Below are 18,735 nucleotides of genomic sequence, written 5' to 3'. Positions count from 1 at the left end.
AGGAGCGACAATTACTGAGAAGTCTGACACTATCACACACTGCTGACTGACGTGTATTATACACTAGACTTGTGCGTTATATAATAGTTTGTGCAAAACGCGCACCTGTACGCTGCCACCGACTGCCACACACGTGCTGTTTTTAAATGCAAGCACGGACGCAATAAGAACCTAACTGGTTTTTAGGAGCGACAATTACTGAGAAGTCTGACACTATCACACACTGCTGACTGACGTGTATTATACACTAGACTTGTGCGTTATATAATAGTTTGTGCAAAACGCGCACCTGTACGCTGCCACCGACTGCCACACACGTGCTGTTTTTAAATGCAAGCACGGACGCAATAAGAACCTAACTGGTTTTTAGGAGCGACAATTACTGAGAAGTCTGACACTATCACACACTGCTGACTGACGTGTATTATACACTAGACTTGTGCGTTATATAATAGTTTGTGCAAAACGCGCACCTGTACGCTGCCACCGACTGCCACACACGTGCTGTTTTTAAATGCAAGCACGGACGCAATAAGAACCTAACTGGTTTTTAGGAGCGACAATTACTGAGAAGTCTGACACTATCAGACACTGCTGACTGACGTGTATTATACACTAGACTTGTGCGTTATATAATAGTTTGTGCAAAACGCGCACCTGTACGCTGCCACCGACTGCCACACACGTGCTGTTTTTAAATGCAAGCACGGACGCAATAAGAACCTAACTGGTTTTTAGGAGCGACAATTACTGAGAAGTCTGACACTATCACACACTGCTGACTGACGTGTATTATACACTAGACTTGTGCGTTATATAATAGTTTGTGCAAAACGCGCACCTGTACGCTGCCACCGACTGCCACACACGTGCTGTTTTTAAATGCAAGCACGGACGCAATAAGAACCTAACTGGTTTTTAGGAGCGACAATTACTGAGAAGTCTGACACTATCTGGACTGTTTTACACTGTGTACACCAGCCCCAGATATGATGAAGGCTGGTATACGGTCACCACTAGGAATGGCTATATATACCCTGCCTGCCTGCCTGTATACTGCTACAATAGTCCTGACAAGGACTCTTCTGGTCACTAGCCTGTATTCCGACCTGGCTATACCCTGCCTGTATATAGCAACAATAGTCCTGAGAAGGACTCTGCTACTGTACTCCGACCTGGCTATACCCTGCCTGCCTGTATACAACTAGAATAGTCCTGAGAAGGACTTCTGGTCACACTGTTTGCAGCCCTGCTCCGGAACTAACTATAAAGGGCCGCAAAGCTTTCCCTGAATCAGCGACACTCTCCCTACACTCACTGTCAGAATAGCTGTGAGCAGAGCACAGCGCGCCGGCCGATATAAAGGCTCGGTGACGCTGTGCAGGCCGGCCAATCACTGCAATTCCACAACTAACAGGGCTGTGGCATTGCAGTGGTCTGCCAGCCAATCCCTGTATGAGGGCTGGCTCTCAAAAGAGCGCCAACATGCAGAAATGAAGACCACGAGTAAAGCACGAGTATCGCGAGATTACTCGGTCCCCGCCGAGCAGCCCGAGTACAGTGATACTCGTGCGAGTACCGAGTAGTGACAAGCATGCTCGCTCATCACTAGTAAGGACTCTTCCTTACCCCAGCCCAGATCAAGCAAACCTCAACAGAGGAAGTGGCAGTCAAAGTTTCGGTCCTTTCGAGGCTCGGGCAAGCCCCAATTCTCCTCGTCCAGAGGGACTCAGAAAGAGCAAAGGAGCTCTGATTCCTGGCGGACTCACTCACGCCCCAAGAAAGCAACCGGAGGTACCGCTTCCAAGGCGGCTGCCTCATGACTTTCGGCCGCCTCCCTCCGCATCCTCGGTCGGTGGCAGGCTCTCCCGCTTTTGCGACATTTGGCTGCCACAGGTCAAAGACCGGTGGGTAACAGACATTTTGTCTCACGGGTACAGGATAGAGTTCAGTTCTCGTCCTCCACCTCGGTTCTTCAGAACTTCCCCACATCCCGACCGAGCAGATGCCCTTCTGCAGGCGGTGCATTCTCTAAGAGCAGAAGGAGTGGTGGTCCCTGTTCCTCTTCGGGAACAAGGACAAGGTTTTTACTCCAATCTCTTTGTGGTGCCAAAAAAGGACGGCTCATTCCGTCCTGTTCTGGACCTAAAACTGCTCAACAAGCATGTGAACGCCAGGCGGTTCCGGATGGAATCCCTCCGCTCAGTCATTGCCTCAATGTCTCAAGGAGATTTCCTAGCATCAATAGATATCAAAGATGCTTATCTCCACGTGCCGATTGCTACAGAGCACCAACGCTTTCTACGCTTCGTGATAGGAGACGACCATCTTCAGTTCGTAGCTCTGCCATTTGGTCTGGCGACAGCCCCACGGGTGTTCACCAAGGTCATGGCGGCAGTGGTAGCAGTCTTGCACTCTCAGGGACACTCTGTGATCCCTTACTTGGACGATCTACTTGTCAAGGCACCCTCTCAGGAGGCATGCCAACTCAGCCTGAATGTTGCACTGGAGACTCTCCAGACGTTCGGGTGGATCATCAACTTCTCAAAGTCAACTCTGTTACCGACCCAATCACTGACGTATCTTGGCATGGAGTTTCATACTCTCTCAGCGATAGTGAAGCTTCCGCTGGACAAGCAGCGGTCACTACAGACTGGGGTGCAGGCTCTCCTTCAAAGTCAGTCGCACTCCTTAAGACGCCTCATGCACTTCCTCGGGAAGATGGTGGCGGCAATGGAGGCGGTTCCGTTTGCGCAGTTTCATCTTCGCCCACTTCAATGGGACATTCTCCGCCAATGGGACGGGAAGTCAACATCCCTGGACAGGAAAGTCTCCCTTTCCCAGACGGCCAAGGACTCTCTGCAGTGGTGGCTTCTTCCCACCTCATTATCACAGGGAAGATCCTTCCTACCACCGTCCTGGGCGGTGGTCACGACAGACGCGAGTCTGTCAGGGTGGGGAGCAGTTTTTCTCCACCACAGGGCTCAGGGTACGTGGACCCAGCAGGAGTCCACCCTTCAGATCAATGTTCTGGAAATCAGAGCAGTGTATCTTGCCCTACTAGCCTTCCAGCAGTGGCTGGAAGGAAGGCAGATCCGAATTCAGTCGGACAACTCCACAGCGGTGGCATACATCAACCACCAAGGGGGGACACGCAGTCAGCAAGCCTTCCAGGAAGTCCGGCGGATTCTGATGTGGGTGGAAGCCACGGCCTCCACCATATCCGCAGTTCACATCCCCGGCGTAGAAAACTGGGAAGCAGACTTCCTCAGTCGCCAGGGCATGGACGCAGGGGAATGGTCCCTTCACCCGGACGTGTTTCAGGAAATCTGTCGCCGCTGGGGAAGGCCGGACGTCGACCTAATGGCGTCCCGGCACAACAACAAGGTCCCAACCTTCATGGCACGGTCTCGCGATCACAGAGCTCTGGCGGCAGACGCCTTAGTGCAAGATTGGTCGCAGTTCCGGCTCCCTTATGTGTTTCCACCTCTGGCACTCTTGCCCAGAGTGCTACGCAAGATCAGATCCGACTGCAGCCGCGTCATACTCGTCGCCCCAGACTGGCCAAGGAGGGCGTGGTATCCGGATCTGTGGCATCTCACGGTCGGCCAACCGTGGGCACTACCAGACCGACCAGACTTGCTGTCCCAAGGGCCGTTTTTCCATCGGAATTCTGCGGCCCTGAACCTGACTGTGTGGCCATTGAGTCCTGGATCCTAGCGTCTTCAGGATTATCCCAAGGGGTCGTTGCCACCATGAGACAGGCTAGGAAGCCCACGTCCGCTAAGATCTACCACAGAACGTGGAGGATTTTCTTATCCTGGTGCTCTGCTCAGGGAGTGTCTCCCTGGCCATTTGCATTGCCTACATTTCTTTCTTTCCTGCACTCTGGGTTAGAAAAAGGTTTGTCGCTCGGCTCCCTTAAAGGGCAAGTCTCGGCGCTATCCGTCTTTTTTCAGAAGCGTCTAGCACGACTTTCTAAGGTACGCATGTTCCTGCAGGGGGTTTGTCATATCGTACCCCCGTACAAGCGGCCGTTAGATCCATGGGATCTGAACAGGGTACTAGTTGCCCTCCAGAAGCCGCCCTTCGAGCCTCTGAGGGAGGTTTCACTTTCTAGACTATCACAGAAAGTGGCTTTTCTGGTAGCGATCACATCTCTTCGGAGAGTGTCTGAGCTAGCAGCGCTGTCATCCAAGGCTCCCTTCCTGGTCTTCCACCAGGACAAGGTAGTGCTGCGACCCATTCAGGAGTTTCTCCCGAAGGTGGTATCCTCTTTTCATCTTAATCAGGATATCTCTTTGCCTTCTTTTTGTCCTCATGCAGTTCATCGGTATGAGAAGGATTTACATTTGTTAGATCTGGTGAGAGCACTCAGAATCTACATTTCCCGCACGGCGCCCCTGCGCCGTTCGGATGCACTCTTTGTCCTTGTCGCTGGTAAGCGCAAAGGGTCGCAGGCTTCTAAGGCCACCCTGGCTCGATGGATCAAAGAACCAATTCTTGAAGCCTACCGTTCTGCTGGGCTTCCGTTTCCATCAGGGCTGAAGGCCCATTCTACCAGAGCCGTGGGTGCGTCCTGGGCATTACGACACCAGGCTACGGCTCAACAGGTGTGCCAGGCAGCTACCTGGTCGAGTCTGCACACTTTCACCAAACATTATCAGGTGCATACCTATGCTTCGGCGGACGCCAGCCTAGGTAGAAGAGTCCTGCAGGCGGCAGTTGCCTCCCCGTAGGGGAGGGCTGTCTTCGCAGCTCTAACATGAGGTATTCTTTACCCACCCAGGGACAGCTTTTGGACGTCCCAATCGTCTGGGTCTCCCAATGGAGCGCCGAAGAAGAAGGGAATTTTGTTACTTACCGTAAATTCCTTTTCTTCTAGCTCCTATTGGGAGACCCAGCACCCGCCCTGTTGTCCTTCGGGATTTTTGGTTGTTTTTCGGGTACACATGTTGTTCATGTTGAACGGTTTTCAGTTCTCCGACGTTACTTCGGAGTGAATTTGTTTAAACCAGTTATTGGCTTTCCTCCTTCTTGCTTTTGCACTAAAACTGGTGAGCCAGTGATCCCACTGGGGGTGTATAGCCAGAAGGGGAGGGGCCTTACACTTTTTAGTGTAATTGCTTTGTGTGGCCTCCGGAGGCAGTGCTATACACCCAATCGTCTGGGTCTCCCAATAGGAGCTAGAAGAAAAGGAATTTACGGTAAGTCACAAAATTCCCTTCTTTTCATGTCATCGGTAGTATCCATACAGACCCACACTAAGGGCCACTTTACACACAGCGACATTGCTAGCGATGTCGCTAGCAAAAGCACCCGTCCCCGTCGGTTGTGCGTCACGGGCAAACCGCTGCCCGTGGCGCACAACATCGCTAACACCCGTCACACATACTTACCTGCCTAGCGACGTCGCTGTGGCTGACGAACCGCCTCCTTTCTAAGGGGGCGGTTCGTGCGGCGTCCCAGCGGCATCACTAAGTGGCCGCCCAATAGAAGCGGAGGGGCGGAGATGAGCGGCCGTAACATGCTGCCCACCTCCTTCCTTCCTCATTGGCGGCGGCTGCAGGTACGCTGTTGTTCCTCGTTCCTGTGGTGTCACACATAGCGATGTGTGCTGCCGCAGGAACGACGAACAACATCGTACCTGCAGCAGCAACGATATTTGAGATTAGAACGACGTATCAACGATATGGTGAGTATTTTTGATTGATAACGGTCGTTCCTGCGTTTCACACGCAACGACGTCGCTAACGAGGCCGGATGTGCGTCCAGAATTCTGTGACCCCCAACGACATCTCGTTAGTGATGTCGTTGCGTATAAAGCCCGCTTAACACTCTGCGTCTCTTTTCTTTAGACTTTTAGCAGCCCCTCGCTGTGTTTGCTTGAGCCACTACGAAATACATTAACGACGGAGAGGATATTATGCCTCACCCTAGAGATCCTCTACCGGCTTACTGGAGAGGTGAGAGATTCTGAAGATGTCACATTACATCATTCTTATCTATGGGAATAACAGATGGACAGAACTGGAGAGGTGAGGACTCTGGAAATGTCTGTAGTGAGATTTCTTACTGTGTCTCTCCATAACCAGGATTACACAGTAGTGAAGAAGACCTCTAGTGAGCGCTGTCTGGCCCCTGTGTCTGTGGGATGTGGAAGACCCCTGAGCCCAATCACAGGGCCTACACCTCACCCCCCGATACATGAGGACATCAATGAGCAGAAGATCCTAGAACTCACCAACAAGATGATTGAGCTGCTGACTAGAGAGGTGACACTACTGGGAATGCTGGGACATTGTACAGTAACGCTATGAAGGGATCGGGGAATGACGGTATCATTGTATGTGTCAGGTTTTTATAAGATGTCAGGACGTCACCATCTATTTCTCCATGAAGGAGTGGGAGTATTTAGAAGGACACAAAGATCTGTACAAGGACGTCATGATGGAGGTTCCCCAGCCCCATACATCACCGGGTAATAGACAGGACTAAATACACACGGCCTATAATTATCTGTATGTAAGGAATGAATTTAGGCCCTGTATGTGTTTTCTCCAGTTCTATCCAGTGAGAGGACAACACCAGAAAGATGTCCCCGTCCTCTTCTCCCACAGGACTGTAAACAAGAAGATCCCGATGTTCCTCAGGATAATCAGGTAGATGGAGAGAAGGTGCCATGAAATCTCCCTATGATGTGTAGACGGCTGTGAAGGTCTTGTGCTCAGTCTTGTTTTATCCACCAGTATTATATGTTTTATACTTGTGTAATGAGAACGGTGGAGATGGCAGGATTAGAGCTGATCATAGATGTGACTTCTCCATCTGTCTGTGACTTTTACAATATTTGTTTCAGGGTGAAGATCTGACCCATATTAATACTACAGAGACATATGTGAGGGGTGATGAGCGGTGTAAAGAGGAGATTCCTACATATGATTACCCAGGTGAGTAATAACCACTGAATACAGAGAAGTCACAGATTCTTCTAAGTCACCGACTGTGGCTGCTTTATTGGTGGGGTAGTTTGACCATATCATAAGTAAGCGGTCGCCATTCTAACACTAGACCACTGCATGTTCGTGTACCTAAAAAATTGTTACAAGTTCAGACATAAGAAGTCCTTTTTAAGTGGGACTGTTTGGCCAGAGCTTTCAGCCACAGAGGACCCACCTACACCCTGGAATTAGAAGATGCAGATCTTTCTTTGCCCAGATCTGTAAACTTCAAAGCTAAATGACAGCATATGTACATTGTGCTGACAACTTAGAAAATCATTTAAAAAATAATATTATCCGTGTGATGGTCCTCTAAGAGAAAGTGGAGGGTAATGATGCTGTTACCGCCTAGAATCTTGTCATCATGAAGGATGAATCTACCTTCTCTCCCATCTGTGCTGCTGAATCTGCTCTTAAGGCCCCGTTACACGCAACGACGTATCTAATGAAATATCGCCGGGGTCACGGATTCCGTGTCGCACATCCGGTATCATTAGCGACGTCGTTGCGTGTGACACCAACGAGCGACCGTTAACAATCAAAAATACTCACCTTATCGTTGATCGTTGACACCGTCGTTCATTTTCATAAAATTGTTGATTGTTGAGGACGCAGGTTGTTCGTCGTTCCCGAGGCAGCACACAGCGCTACGTGTGACACCTCGGGAACGACGAACAGCTTACCTGCGGCCGCCGGCAAGGAGGAAGGAAGGAGGTGGGCGGGATACGGCCGCTCATCTCCGCCCCTCCGCTTCTATTGGGCGGCCGCTTAGTGACGCCACTGTGATGCCGCACGAACTGCCCCCTTAGAAAGGAAGCGGTTCGCCGGCAACAGAGATGTCGCTAGGCAGGTAAGTCCGTGTGATGGCTCCGAACAATATTGTGCTCCTCGGGCAGCGATTTGCCCGTGACGCCCAAACGACGGGGGCAGGTACGCTCGCTAGCGATATCGCTGCGTGTGACGGGGCCTTTAGAGTCCCTACTACATCAGGTCCACTCGTTCTGGCCAAACTTCTCTTTTTTTGACTGAGACACAATTTCCTGTGTAGTGAGAGTTAAGTATGAATTTCTGTACAATGACAGCACGGTATTCTTTTATCCTGACTTTTCAGATTTTGTGAAAAGAAGAACGGAATAACTTCAAGGAGGTTCATACTAAAATACACAAAAAATATGGTCATATATAGAAGTCATAGGGCCACGTTCTAATTTGCCAAAAAAAATAGATTAATATTCGGCTGGCTCACTTAAGAACATATCACACAACTTTTACAGTCCTTTCAAACTAATTCTCCTCCTATTGAAGCCCCTAGATTCCCCTTTCATTGCACTCAAACTATGATGGCAACAAAAGGGCCGCACAAACACTGTATGATACCCCAACAGTGAATTCCTCCACATGCACAGTATAATCCCCAACAGTGACCCCTACTACCAGCGTTCAATGTAGTTTAATGGACTCCACATTGTATAAAAGCTTCCACTATCCCTCCAAACAGTATAATGGCCCCAACACAGCTCTCCGTACAGTATGATGGACCCTACACAATCCTTCACACTGTATAATCGCTTGCATACAGTATAATGTCCCTAAAATAGCCCCCTCATAACCCTCCAAATATTATGACACTCACGTTGCCTTCCATATAGTATAATCGGCCCCACATTGCCTTCCATATAGTATAATGGGCCTCACATAGTCCTCCATATATTATAATGCACTCTCCATAGTCGTCAATATAGTATAATGCACCCCATAGTCCTCCACATAGTATAATGCACCCACATAATCCCCTTTATAGTTTAATTAACCCTCATAGTCTTCCATATGGTATGATGCACCCAATAGTCCTCCATATAAGATAATGTACCCCATAGTCCTCCATACAACATAATAAACCCTCCATATAATGCATAGCCCTTATCCCTCCATATAGTATCATGCACCCTATAATCCTGCGTATAGTATAGTGCACCCCATAGTCCTCCATATAGTAAAATGCACCCTCCATAGTCCATGTACTATAATGCACCCCCATAGTCCTGCATGTAGTATAATACATCCCTCATAGTTCTCCATATAGTATAATGCACCCAATAATCCTCCATACAATATAATGCACAGCCCATAGTCCTCAGCGCAAAATACTTTCTCTACCTATCTGGTCAGGACTCATAATAGCTTTAATGGTCCATCATAAACTAGTGCAAGTCCGGTTTAGTGTTAGAGCACCCCCCGCACATACGTTCTTGTTAGGGATGTGCATGTTATTATTTATAACACAATGACAGTAAGCTCTGTTGTTGGCTCAGATTGGTAGAGCCGCCAACAGAGCACTGTGCACTAACAGTTACATCACTTGCGTGGGCGGCACTGATCTCTGAATGCTACCAAGTATTCAGACGGTGTGCAGTGCACTGCTGCCACAAAGAGCGTGTCACTGTGTTGTAAATCATAATATACAAATCCCTAACAAGTGTGCGCTCCTCCATTGCCAGTTCTACTGATCTTAGCTGACAACAATAACATGTAAATCACATGCAAATTGCATGCAAATCACACAATGACAGTGCACAGGAACACAGCAGGGTCCAGCCCAGCCCCTGAAAAGAGCATCAATTGTGACTCTTAATTTCAGGGAGGGGGCAAAGGCTGTGTCAGTGACTGCACCCTCTGCCCTCTGATGACGCTTTGTTTGAGTGCCCATGCACTGGTATTCTCAAACAAAGCATCATCAGACATGAAGTAGAGGGAAAAAAATCAATAGTGGCTCGAAAGTGTTGTGAGAGAAGGATGGGGAATTTTCAAAACAGCCATATTAGAAATTAGTTTAAATTAGGGCAATAAATAAGGATTTAGATGAGGAGAATTTCTTCAGCCTTTAGACCACCCCTTTAATGCCCAAGATGCTCTGATTTAACCCTCCTTGTAGCCAGTTTTGTGTTCCCAATCAGGCCCTGATTTTTAAATCTGATTTCTTTGGCGCTCCATTGGGAGACCCAGACAATTGGGTGTATAGCTATGCCTCCGGAGGCCACACAAAGTATTACACTAAAAGTGTAAAGCCCCTCCCCTTCAGCCTATACACCCCCCGTGCTGCCACGGGCTCCTCAGTTTTTATGCTTTGTGCGAAGGAGGCAGACATCCACGCATAGCTCCACAGCTTAGTCAGCAGCAGCTGCTGACTATGTCGGATGGAAGAAAAGAGGGCCCATATCAGGGCCCCCAGCATGCTCCCTTCTCACCCCACTCTTGTCGGCGGTGTTGTTAAGGTTGAGGTATCCATTGCGGGTACGGAGGCTGGAGCCCACATGCTGTTTTCCTTCCCCATCCCCCTTAGGGCTCTGGGTGAAGTGGGATCCTATCGGTCTCCAGGCACATGAGACCGTGCTCCATCCACAGCTCCTGAGGACTCTGCTGGATAGGAGCCGAGTATCGTTCAGGGACAAGGCCCTGCTACTTTGAGGTACTCTGTGTCCCCGTGGGGACCGCGCACAGCAACACTCCAGCATTGCTGGGTGTGCTAGTGCACCGGGGACCGCGGCGCTGACTGCGTTTGTGCCTTTACACACTGCAGCGTCGCTGAGTGTGTTAGTGTATGGGGACTGCCGCGCTGACCGCCGCTGCCATTGTTATCGCTGCGGCGCGGCTGGGACTGTTAGTGCGCCGGGGACTTCCGCGCCGACCGCGCTTATACGGCGGCCGCGCTTATAACTTTAGTCCCCGGCTTTTGCGGCCTAGTCTCATTCTTTTCCCGCCCCCAGGCCTGCCAGTCAGGGGAAGGGCGGGACGCTGTAAAGGACGTCAGCAACTGAGGCTGGAGCGTGCTTTGCATACTCCACCCCCCTCACTGTGCACAGTGGGGCACCAGATTCCCGCACTTTCTAGGGCACGCCCACGGCCCCCTCCTCTCCTCAAGACGCCGGCAGCCATTCCTGTCAGCTCTGCTAACGCTGGAGAAGGGAGACAAGCTCAGGGAGACCCAGGCAGGAATTCTGGTGACCACACAACCGCATTGTGCGGGCGGTAAGCAGCACCTAGGTGCTGGCCCCACTGGTGCAGAAGTGTACTTATAGATTATATGATTATAGGCTATACTTTACACTGTATGGTGCACGGTTGTTTTTGGCTATATACCCTCCTGTATTGCTCAGAGGAGACAACAGCATGTCGTCCACAAATAGCAAGGGTGCCAAAGCACAGACTTACTATGCTGCCTGTGCAGCATGTACGGCTATACTGCCGGCAGGTTCCACTGACCCTCATTGTGTGCAATGCTCGGCCCCTGTGGCACTTACTCAGCCGGAGCCTCTGCTAAGGGTGGCCCAGGGAGAACCACCTGTTAACACTGTCCAGGTGACAGGGACGGAGTTTGCAGTTTTTACTGAAAGACTTTCTGAGACTATGGCTAAGATATTAGAAGCCTTGCAGTCCAGACCGGCATCTCAAGCCATGGGCACTGTGGAATCATTGCTCCCTGGTTCCCCTCAGTTGGAACAACAATGTTCTCCCGGGGTGTCTCCTAGATCCCAGGGTGAGGTCTCTGACATGGAACGCAGTCCCAGACCGACTAAGCGAGCTCGCTATGAAATCCCCTCGACATCATCACATTGTTCAGGGTCTCAGCGAGAGGACTCTCTGTATGATGAAGCGGAGCTAGCTGATCAGGATTCTGATCCTGAAGCCGCTCTCAACCTTGATACTCCTGATGGGGACGCCATAGTGAATGATCTTATTGCGTCCATCAATCAAATGTTGGAGACGTGTTTCAGGAGATCTGTTGCCGCTGGGGGATGCCGGACGTCGACCTAATGGCGTCACGGCACAACAACAAGGTCCCAACATTCATGGCTCGATCTCAAGATCACAGAGCTCTGGCGGCAGACGCCTTAGTTCAGGATTGGTCGCAGTTTCAGCTTCCTTATGTGTTTCCCCCTCTGGCACTGTTGCCCAGAGTGTTACGCAAGATCAGGGCCGACTGCCGCCGCGCCATCCTCATCGCTCCAGACTGGCCGAGGAGGTCGTGGTACCCGGATCTGTGGCATCTCACGGTCGGCCAACCGTGGGCACTGCCAGACCGACCAGACTTGCTGTCTCAAGGGCCGTTTTTCCATCTGAATTCTGCGGCCCTCAACCTGACTGTGTGGCCATTGAGTCCTGGATCTTAGCGTCTTCAGGATTATCTCAAGAGGTCATTGCCACCATGAGACAGGCTAGGAAACCAACATCCGCCAAGATCTACCACAGGACATGGAAAATATTCCTGTCGTGGTGCTCTGCTCAGGGTTTCTCTCCCTGGCCATTTGCCTTGCCCACTTTTCTGTCCTTTCTTCAATCCGGATTGGAAAAAATTTGTCGCTAGGCTCCCTTAAGGGACAAGTCTCTGCGCTCTCTGTGTTTTTTCAGAAGCGCCCGGCCAGACTCCCACAGGTACGCACGTTCCTGCAAGGGGTTTGTCACATCGTCCCTCCTTACAAGCGTCCGTTAGAACCCTGGGATCTGAACAGGGTGCTGATGGTTCTTCAGAAACCACCGTTCGAGCCAATGAGGGATATTTCGCTCGCACGCCTTTCGCAGAAAGTGGTTTTTCTAGTAGCAGTCACTTCACTTCGGAGAGTGTCTGAGCTAGCAGCGTTGTCATGCAAAGCTCCTTTCCTGGTGTTTCACCAGGACAAGGTGGTTCTGCGTCCGGTTCCGGAATTCCTCCCTAAGGTGGTATCCCCCTTTCATCTCAATCAGGATATCTCCTTACCTTCTTTTTGCCCTCATCCAGTTCACCAGTGTGAAAAGGATTTGCACTTGTTAGATCTGGTGAGAGCACTCAGAGTCTACATTTCTCGTACGGCGCCCCTGCGCCGCTCGGATGCACTCTTTGTCCTTGTCGCTGGCCAGCGTAAAGGGACACAAGCTTCCAAATCAACCCTGGCTCGGTGGATCAAGGAACCAATTCTCGAAGCTTATCGTTCCTCGGGGCTTCCGGTTCCCTCAGGGCTGAAGGCCCATTCTACCAGGGCCGTGGGAGCGTCCTGGGCCTTGCGACACCAGGCTACGGCTCAGCAGGTGTGTCAGGCAGCTACCTGGTCGAGCCTGCACACTTTCACGAAACACTATCAGGTGCATACCTATGCTTCGGCAGATGCCAGCCTAGGTAGGCAAGTCCTTCAGGCGGCGGTTGCCCACCTGTAGGACGGAGCCGTTACGGCTCTATTATGAGGTATTATTTACCCACCCAGGGACTGCTTTTGGACGTCCCAATTGTCTGGGTCTCCCAATGGAGCGCCAAAGAAGAAGGGAATTTTGTTTACTTACCGTAAATTCCTTTTCTTCTAGCTCCAATTGGGAGACCCAGCACCCGCCCCTGTTTTTTGTGTACACATGTTGTTCACGTTGAATGGTTTCAGTTCTCTGATATTCCTTCGGATTGAATTTACTTTAAACCAGTTTATAATTTTTTCCTCCTTCTTGCTTTTGCACCAAAACTGAGGAGCCCGTGGCAGCACGGGGGGTGTATAGGCTGAAGGGGAGGGGCTTTACACTTTTAGTGTAATACTTTGTGTGGCCTCCGGAGGCATAGCTATACACCCAATTGTCTGGGTCTCCCAATTGGAGCTAGAAGAAAAGGAATTTACGGTAAGTAAACAAAATTCCCTTCTTGTGGACCCTTATATTTGGATGCAGTTATTTCTCTCATTATTGATAAATGGTAGAAATGAGTAAGGGCTTGGTTTTTTTCCATTTTGGGCTCCACAAAATTATTTTGTGGCTTTCTATTCCAATATACAGGAGGCAAAATGAAGAAATAGAGTCGAAAATAATGTTCTACTGATTTGTGCTGTGAGGTCTAATGTTAGATTATGAACTGTTTTTGTCTTAGTGAATACATGAATTTCTGACATAACTAGCAATTTCTATGACCATTTTATATAAAAATGTTTTGGTTTTATTTTTGCCAGGCAACAGCACCAAGAGATTAGAGGGACAAATGACCTCTTTAGTTTTTAAATCAGATAATCTTAATATCACTCAAGATACTATCAAAGTGAATGAAACCATTGCAGATGTACCATCATCCCATCTCATAAAAGATTTGTCATCTGACCCTTTGAAACTAGTCCTATTTTCTGAATCATCACAGAAGATTAAGAAAAAGAAAAGTCAACAAAAAATTTCCTTCAAGACCTCCTTTGCTACAAATAAAAAAAATCACACAGAAGAGAAAATAATTTCTTGTTCAGAGTGTGGGAAATGTTTCAACTATAAATCACAGCTTGTTGGACATGAGAGAATTCATACAGGGGAGAAGCCATATATATGTTCAGAATGTGGAAAATGTTTCAGCTCCAAATCTAATCTTGTTAAACATGAGAAAATTCACACAGGTGAGAAGCCATTTTCATGTTCAGAATGTGGGAAGTGTTTTTCATCTAAGTCACATTTAGCTGTACATCAAAAAATTCACACAGGGGAGAAGCCATATCCATGTTCTGAATGTGGGAAATCTTTTGCATACAAATTAGATTTTGTTACACACCAGAGAACTCACACAGGAGAGAAGCCTTTTTCATGTTCAGAATGTGGGAAATATTTTGCAGCTAAACAACATCTTGTTAGACACCAGAGAACTCACACAGGGGAGAAGAATTTTTCATGTTCAGAATGTGGGAAGTGTTTTTCATCAAAGTCACATTTAGCTGTACATCAAAAAATTCACACAGGGGAGAAGCCATATCCATGTTCTGAATGTGGGAAATCTTTTGCATACAAATCAGATTTTGTTACACACCAGAGAACTCACACAGGAGAGAAGCTTTTTTCATGTTCAGAATGTGGGAAATATTTTGCAGTTAAACAACATCTTGTTAGACACCAGAGAACTCACACAGGGGAGAAGAATTTTTCATGTTCAGAATGTGGGAAATATTTTGCAGCTAAAGCACATCTTGTTATACACCAGAGAATGCACACTGGGGAGAAGAAGTTTTCTTGTTCAGAATGTGGGAAATCTTTTTCAGATAAAGGATATCTTATTAGACATCTGAAAATTCACACAGGAGAGAAGCCATATCCATGTTCTGAATGTGAGAAATGTTTTGTAGACAATAATAGTCTTCTTGCACATCAGAGAATTCACACAGGGGAGAAGCCATATTCATGTTCAGAATGTGGGAAATGTTTTACAGAGAAATCAGTTCTTATTGCACATCAGAGAATGCACACAGGGGAGAAGCCTTTTTCATGTTTAGAGTGTGAGAAATGTTTTGCAGTTAAATCAAGTTTAGTTTTACACCTGAGAACTCACACAGGAGAGAAGCCATATTCTTGTTCAGAATGTGGGAAATGTTTTACTTCAAAAAAAAATCTTGTTAGACACCAGAGAATTCACATATAGGAAAATTCTTTTTCATCTTAAGAATGTGGGAAATGTTTTACCCACAAATGGCATTTTCTATAACATGAAAATACTCACACAGGACTAAGCCATATAATTTATGGACAAATAATACAGAAAAACACATAATAGAGACAGCCAAAGTAAATACCAATAAGTAAACGAGAAAAGGAAAGCAATTTAGTACTTACATTAGAATTTATAATATTGCAGTTACTAATAGACATCTAGTATATAAAAGGCAAATAAGAAGCAATTTCCTATGTGCATTGAATATTTACATTTTTTTTATTTATATATTCAATATGTGGACAGCAGAATTACAACCCTATGTACTCACTCCCTCTGTCCATAAACCCCAAAAAAAAAACAAAACCCCAGAAAAAAAAAGCTTTTCTTGCTCTCGCTCTATCCCAACTCCCAACCTTAAATGCGTGACTCACATACGGCTTCGTTAGCGACTTTGTTGCATGTGACACCTACGAGCGACCGCTATCGATCCAAAAACGGCAAAAATCGTTCATTGTTGACACGTCTTTCCTTTCCCAAATATCGTTGCTCATTTGGGACGCAGGTTGTTCGTCGTTCCTGAGGCAGCACACATCGCTACGTGTGACACCCCGGGAACGGCGAACAGCGTTCCTGCGTCCTCCGGCAACGAGGTGGGAGTGACGTTAATGTGGCTGCTCTCCGCCCCTCCGCTTCTATTGGTGGCGCACTGTGGAATGTCGCTGTGACGCCGCACGAACCGCCCCCTTAAAAAAGAGTTTGTTCGCCGTCACAGCGACGTTGTTAGGAAGGTATGTGCGTGTGACGCGTACTAGCTATATTGTTCACCACGGACAGCGATTTGCCCATGACGCACGCACGACGGGGGCGGGTGCGATCGCTAGCGACATCAATAGCGATGTTGCAGCGTGTAAAGCGGCCTTTAGAGTTCCTCCGCCATTAATTACTGTTGTTTTATTACAATCCGTTATCTCCTTGTCTATACAAACGTCTTTCACTTCTCTATACTACAATAATGATCATGTTGTTATTGCACATTACTCTGGTAGTTATATGTATGGTCCATTCCTTCTTTGTTGGAACATCTGATGTGATCCATTTTTTATGAAAACCCTTTCCATGCTTGGTATAAAATTTTCACCACCTGGAAACAGATTCTTTTCTCTGTTCCCCACATTATTGGGTCTCCGGGGGAGTTTGATTTTAAATTTTTCTTCAGTTGTCTTAATAATGTGCCATATTTGATTTTTAAAACATAATCATGAGATATGAATGGTGTCCCACAACGAATCTGAGACTTGGCACTCTCAGGGTCCTTTTTCTTATCCACATTTGACAATACCTCAGGTGCAAATATATTCTATGTATAATGAACGATTCTGAAGTTCTACACTCAGGATTTTTAGAAAGTAATGTTGGAGTATTCTACACAATTGTTCTTAATTTATTCTTCTATTTATTAGAGAACACATACAAAATGGTGGGACAAAATTTTTACAATTTTAAAGAGAAATTACAAAAAAGTTCCCTCATCTCCCATTTCTCATCTCCCACTCCTAAATCCTCTGGGGTAAGATTCTCTATAGAAAGACGCCCTGTAGAAAAATACAAGGACTATAGCAACATCACGTATTTTATACAGAAGAACAGCGCTATCTCCATAGTTCTTTATACAATAACATACTGTAGATCAGACAAGGTCCTCATATTTAGGCAGTTTCTATTTTACTCAGACGCTTTTTATATTAATAAGATCAGTGAGTGTCATTATAGAGAAGTTCCAGGGACAAGGACCCCCATCTCATACGAACACGCTGGAAGCCTGAAGTCTCCAGCCACGGAGCCCAGATTCTCTCATTTTTGCCTCTGGTGTTTCTTTTAGAATAAATCCCCTTCTCAAACAGTCCTTTAGTAATGACTTTGTTAATCACTTTTTGTAGGAGGGTTTGCCTGAATTCATCTCCATGTTATCCATTTATGTGCAAGAAACAATAAACATCTTACTGCAGTCTTACTAAGTGTGTCCAGTGTCATTTCTTCTACAGACCCTAATAAAAAAAACATTGGGGTCTCCGACCAAACCTGCTGATTATGATTATACAATTGTAATAACTTTACTCCAAAACGTAGTTATAATCCGGCAGCATATATATATAAGATCAGCAGCTTCCACTAAGCACTTCCCACCTTTGGCCTCTGTACGTATGCCGACCTTGTACGGGTCCTATACAGTGTGTCCACCCATATCCTGTGAACCGCCATTAACGTGAGGACGGCGGCAGCTATAGGCATAGAAGTGGTGTCTAGGTATAGTAAAGTAGTCATGTGCTACGCAATGAAACCACCTATAGCGCCACCTAGTGGAAAACAAGGGAGTTAGCATTTTTATCTCAAAAACGAGATAGAGAACATAAGTGAATTACAAAGTTGTAGGGCATTATCGATTCAATACGAATCGACACTTTGCATACAGAAATGCTATGATTAGAACGTGTAAAACTCACAAGGCTGCAGACGTGGAGCGATACCTCATTGAGACCTTCCTACAAGTCATTGAGTATGGTGGCTGCGTGGAGTGGCCTCCACGCTCACCGACCTGACCCCATTGGACTTCTTTCTGTGAGGTCACATCAAACAGCAGGTGTATGCGACCCCTCCACCAACATTGCAGGACCTACGACGACGTATCACAGATGCTTGTGCAAACGTGTCACCTACCATATTGCACAACGTGCAGCAAGATACAGTATGCTGTCCAGAGTCCAGATGGGCATTGCAGCTGACGGTGGCCACTTTGAGCATCAAAGTTAAATGAGCGCCATATGCGTGACCAGCATTCAATGTTTTGGGGGGGGGGGTCATGGGTTTCATATCATAGCATTTCTGTATGCAAGATGTCGATTCGTATTGAATTGATGATGCCCTACAATTTTTTAATTCGCTTTTTTTCTCTATCTCGTTCCATTTTGGAGAGAAAAATGCTAACTCCGTTGTTTTCCACCAGGTGGCGCTATAGGTGGTTTCATTGCATAGCGCATGGCTACTTTACTATACCTAGACACCACTTTTATTCCTATAGCTGCCGCCATTATCAAGTTAATGGCGGTGGACAGGATATGGGTGGACACACTGTATACCCAATGGATAAGATATATTTGTAATAGACCGCAACTTTCCCTTAGGGTTATAGATGGCATGAATTCAAAGATGCTTGTTCATTGGTCGTCACCAGTGTCAGACCAAGGGGTAGGCATCCGCCTAGGGCGCTGGCTCCCCAAAGGGGGCGAACTTTGTTGGGGGAAACCCCTGTCATTGCTCTGCTGCTCTCCGATCCTG

At 47.5% G+C, this 18,735-nt stretch overlaps 1 protein-coding gene across 2 annotated transcripts in view; it reads left to right on the top strand.

Moving 5' to 3' along the window:
• LOC142312198 (uncharacterized) overlaps positions 1 to 17,413 on the top strand; it is a 144,793-nt gene extending 127,380 nt beyond the window's left edge. Inside the window, exons 7-12 of one of the 2 annotated variants that reach the window (XM_075351099.1) lie at positions 5,859 to 5,966; positions 6,096 to 6,275; positions 6,358 to 6,481; positions 6,565 to 6,662; positions 6,860 to 6,950; positions 13,955 to 17,413. In XM_075351099.1, coding sequence (XP_075207214.1) covers positions 5,859 to 5,966; positions 6,096 to 6,275; positions 6,358 to 6,481; positions 6,565 to 6,662; positions 6,860 to 6,950; positions 13,955 to 15,390 — 2,037 coding nt within the window. In that variant the 3' untranslated portion in view covers positions 15,391 to 17,413. The remainder of the gene's footprint in view (positions 1 to 5,858; positions 5,967 to 6,095; positions 6,276 to 6,357; positions 6,482 to 6,564; positions 6,663 to 6,859; positions 6,951 to 13,954) is intronic. The other variant, XM_075351100.1, reaches the window with a different exon arrangement.
• The last annotated feature ends 1,322 nt before the right edge of the window (positions 17,414 to 18,735 follow it).

This window comes from Anomaloglossus baeobatrachus, chromosome 5, assembly GCF_048569485.1.
Source record: "Anomaloglossus baeobatrachus isolate aAnoBae1 chromosome 5, aAnoBae1.hap1, whole genome shotgun sequence".
NCBI lineage: Eukaryota > Metazoa > Chordata > Amphibia > Anura > Aromobatidae > Anomaloglossus > Anomaloglossus baeobatrachus.
Note: the sequence above shows the minus strand (reverse complement) of the source record. Positions and strands in the feature narration are given on the sequence as shown.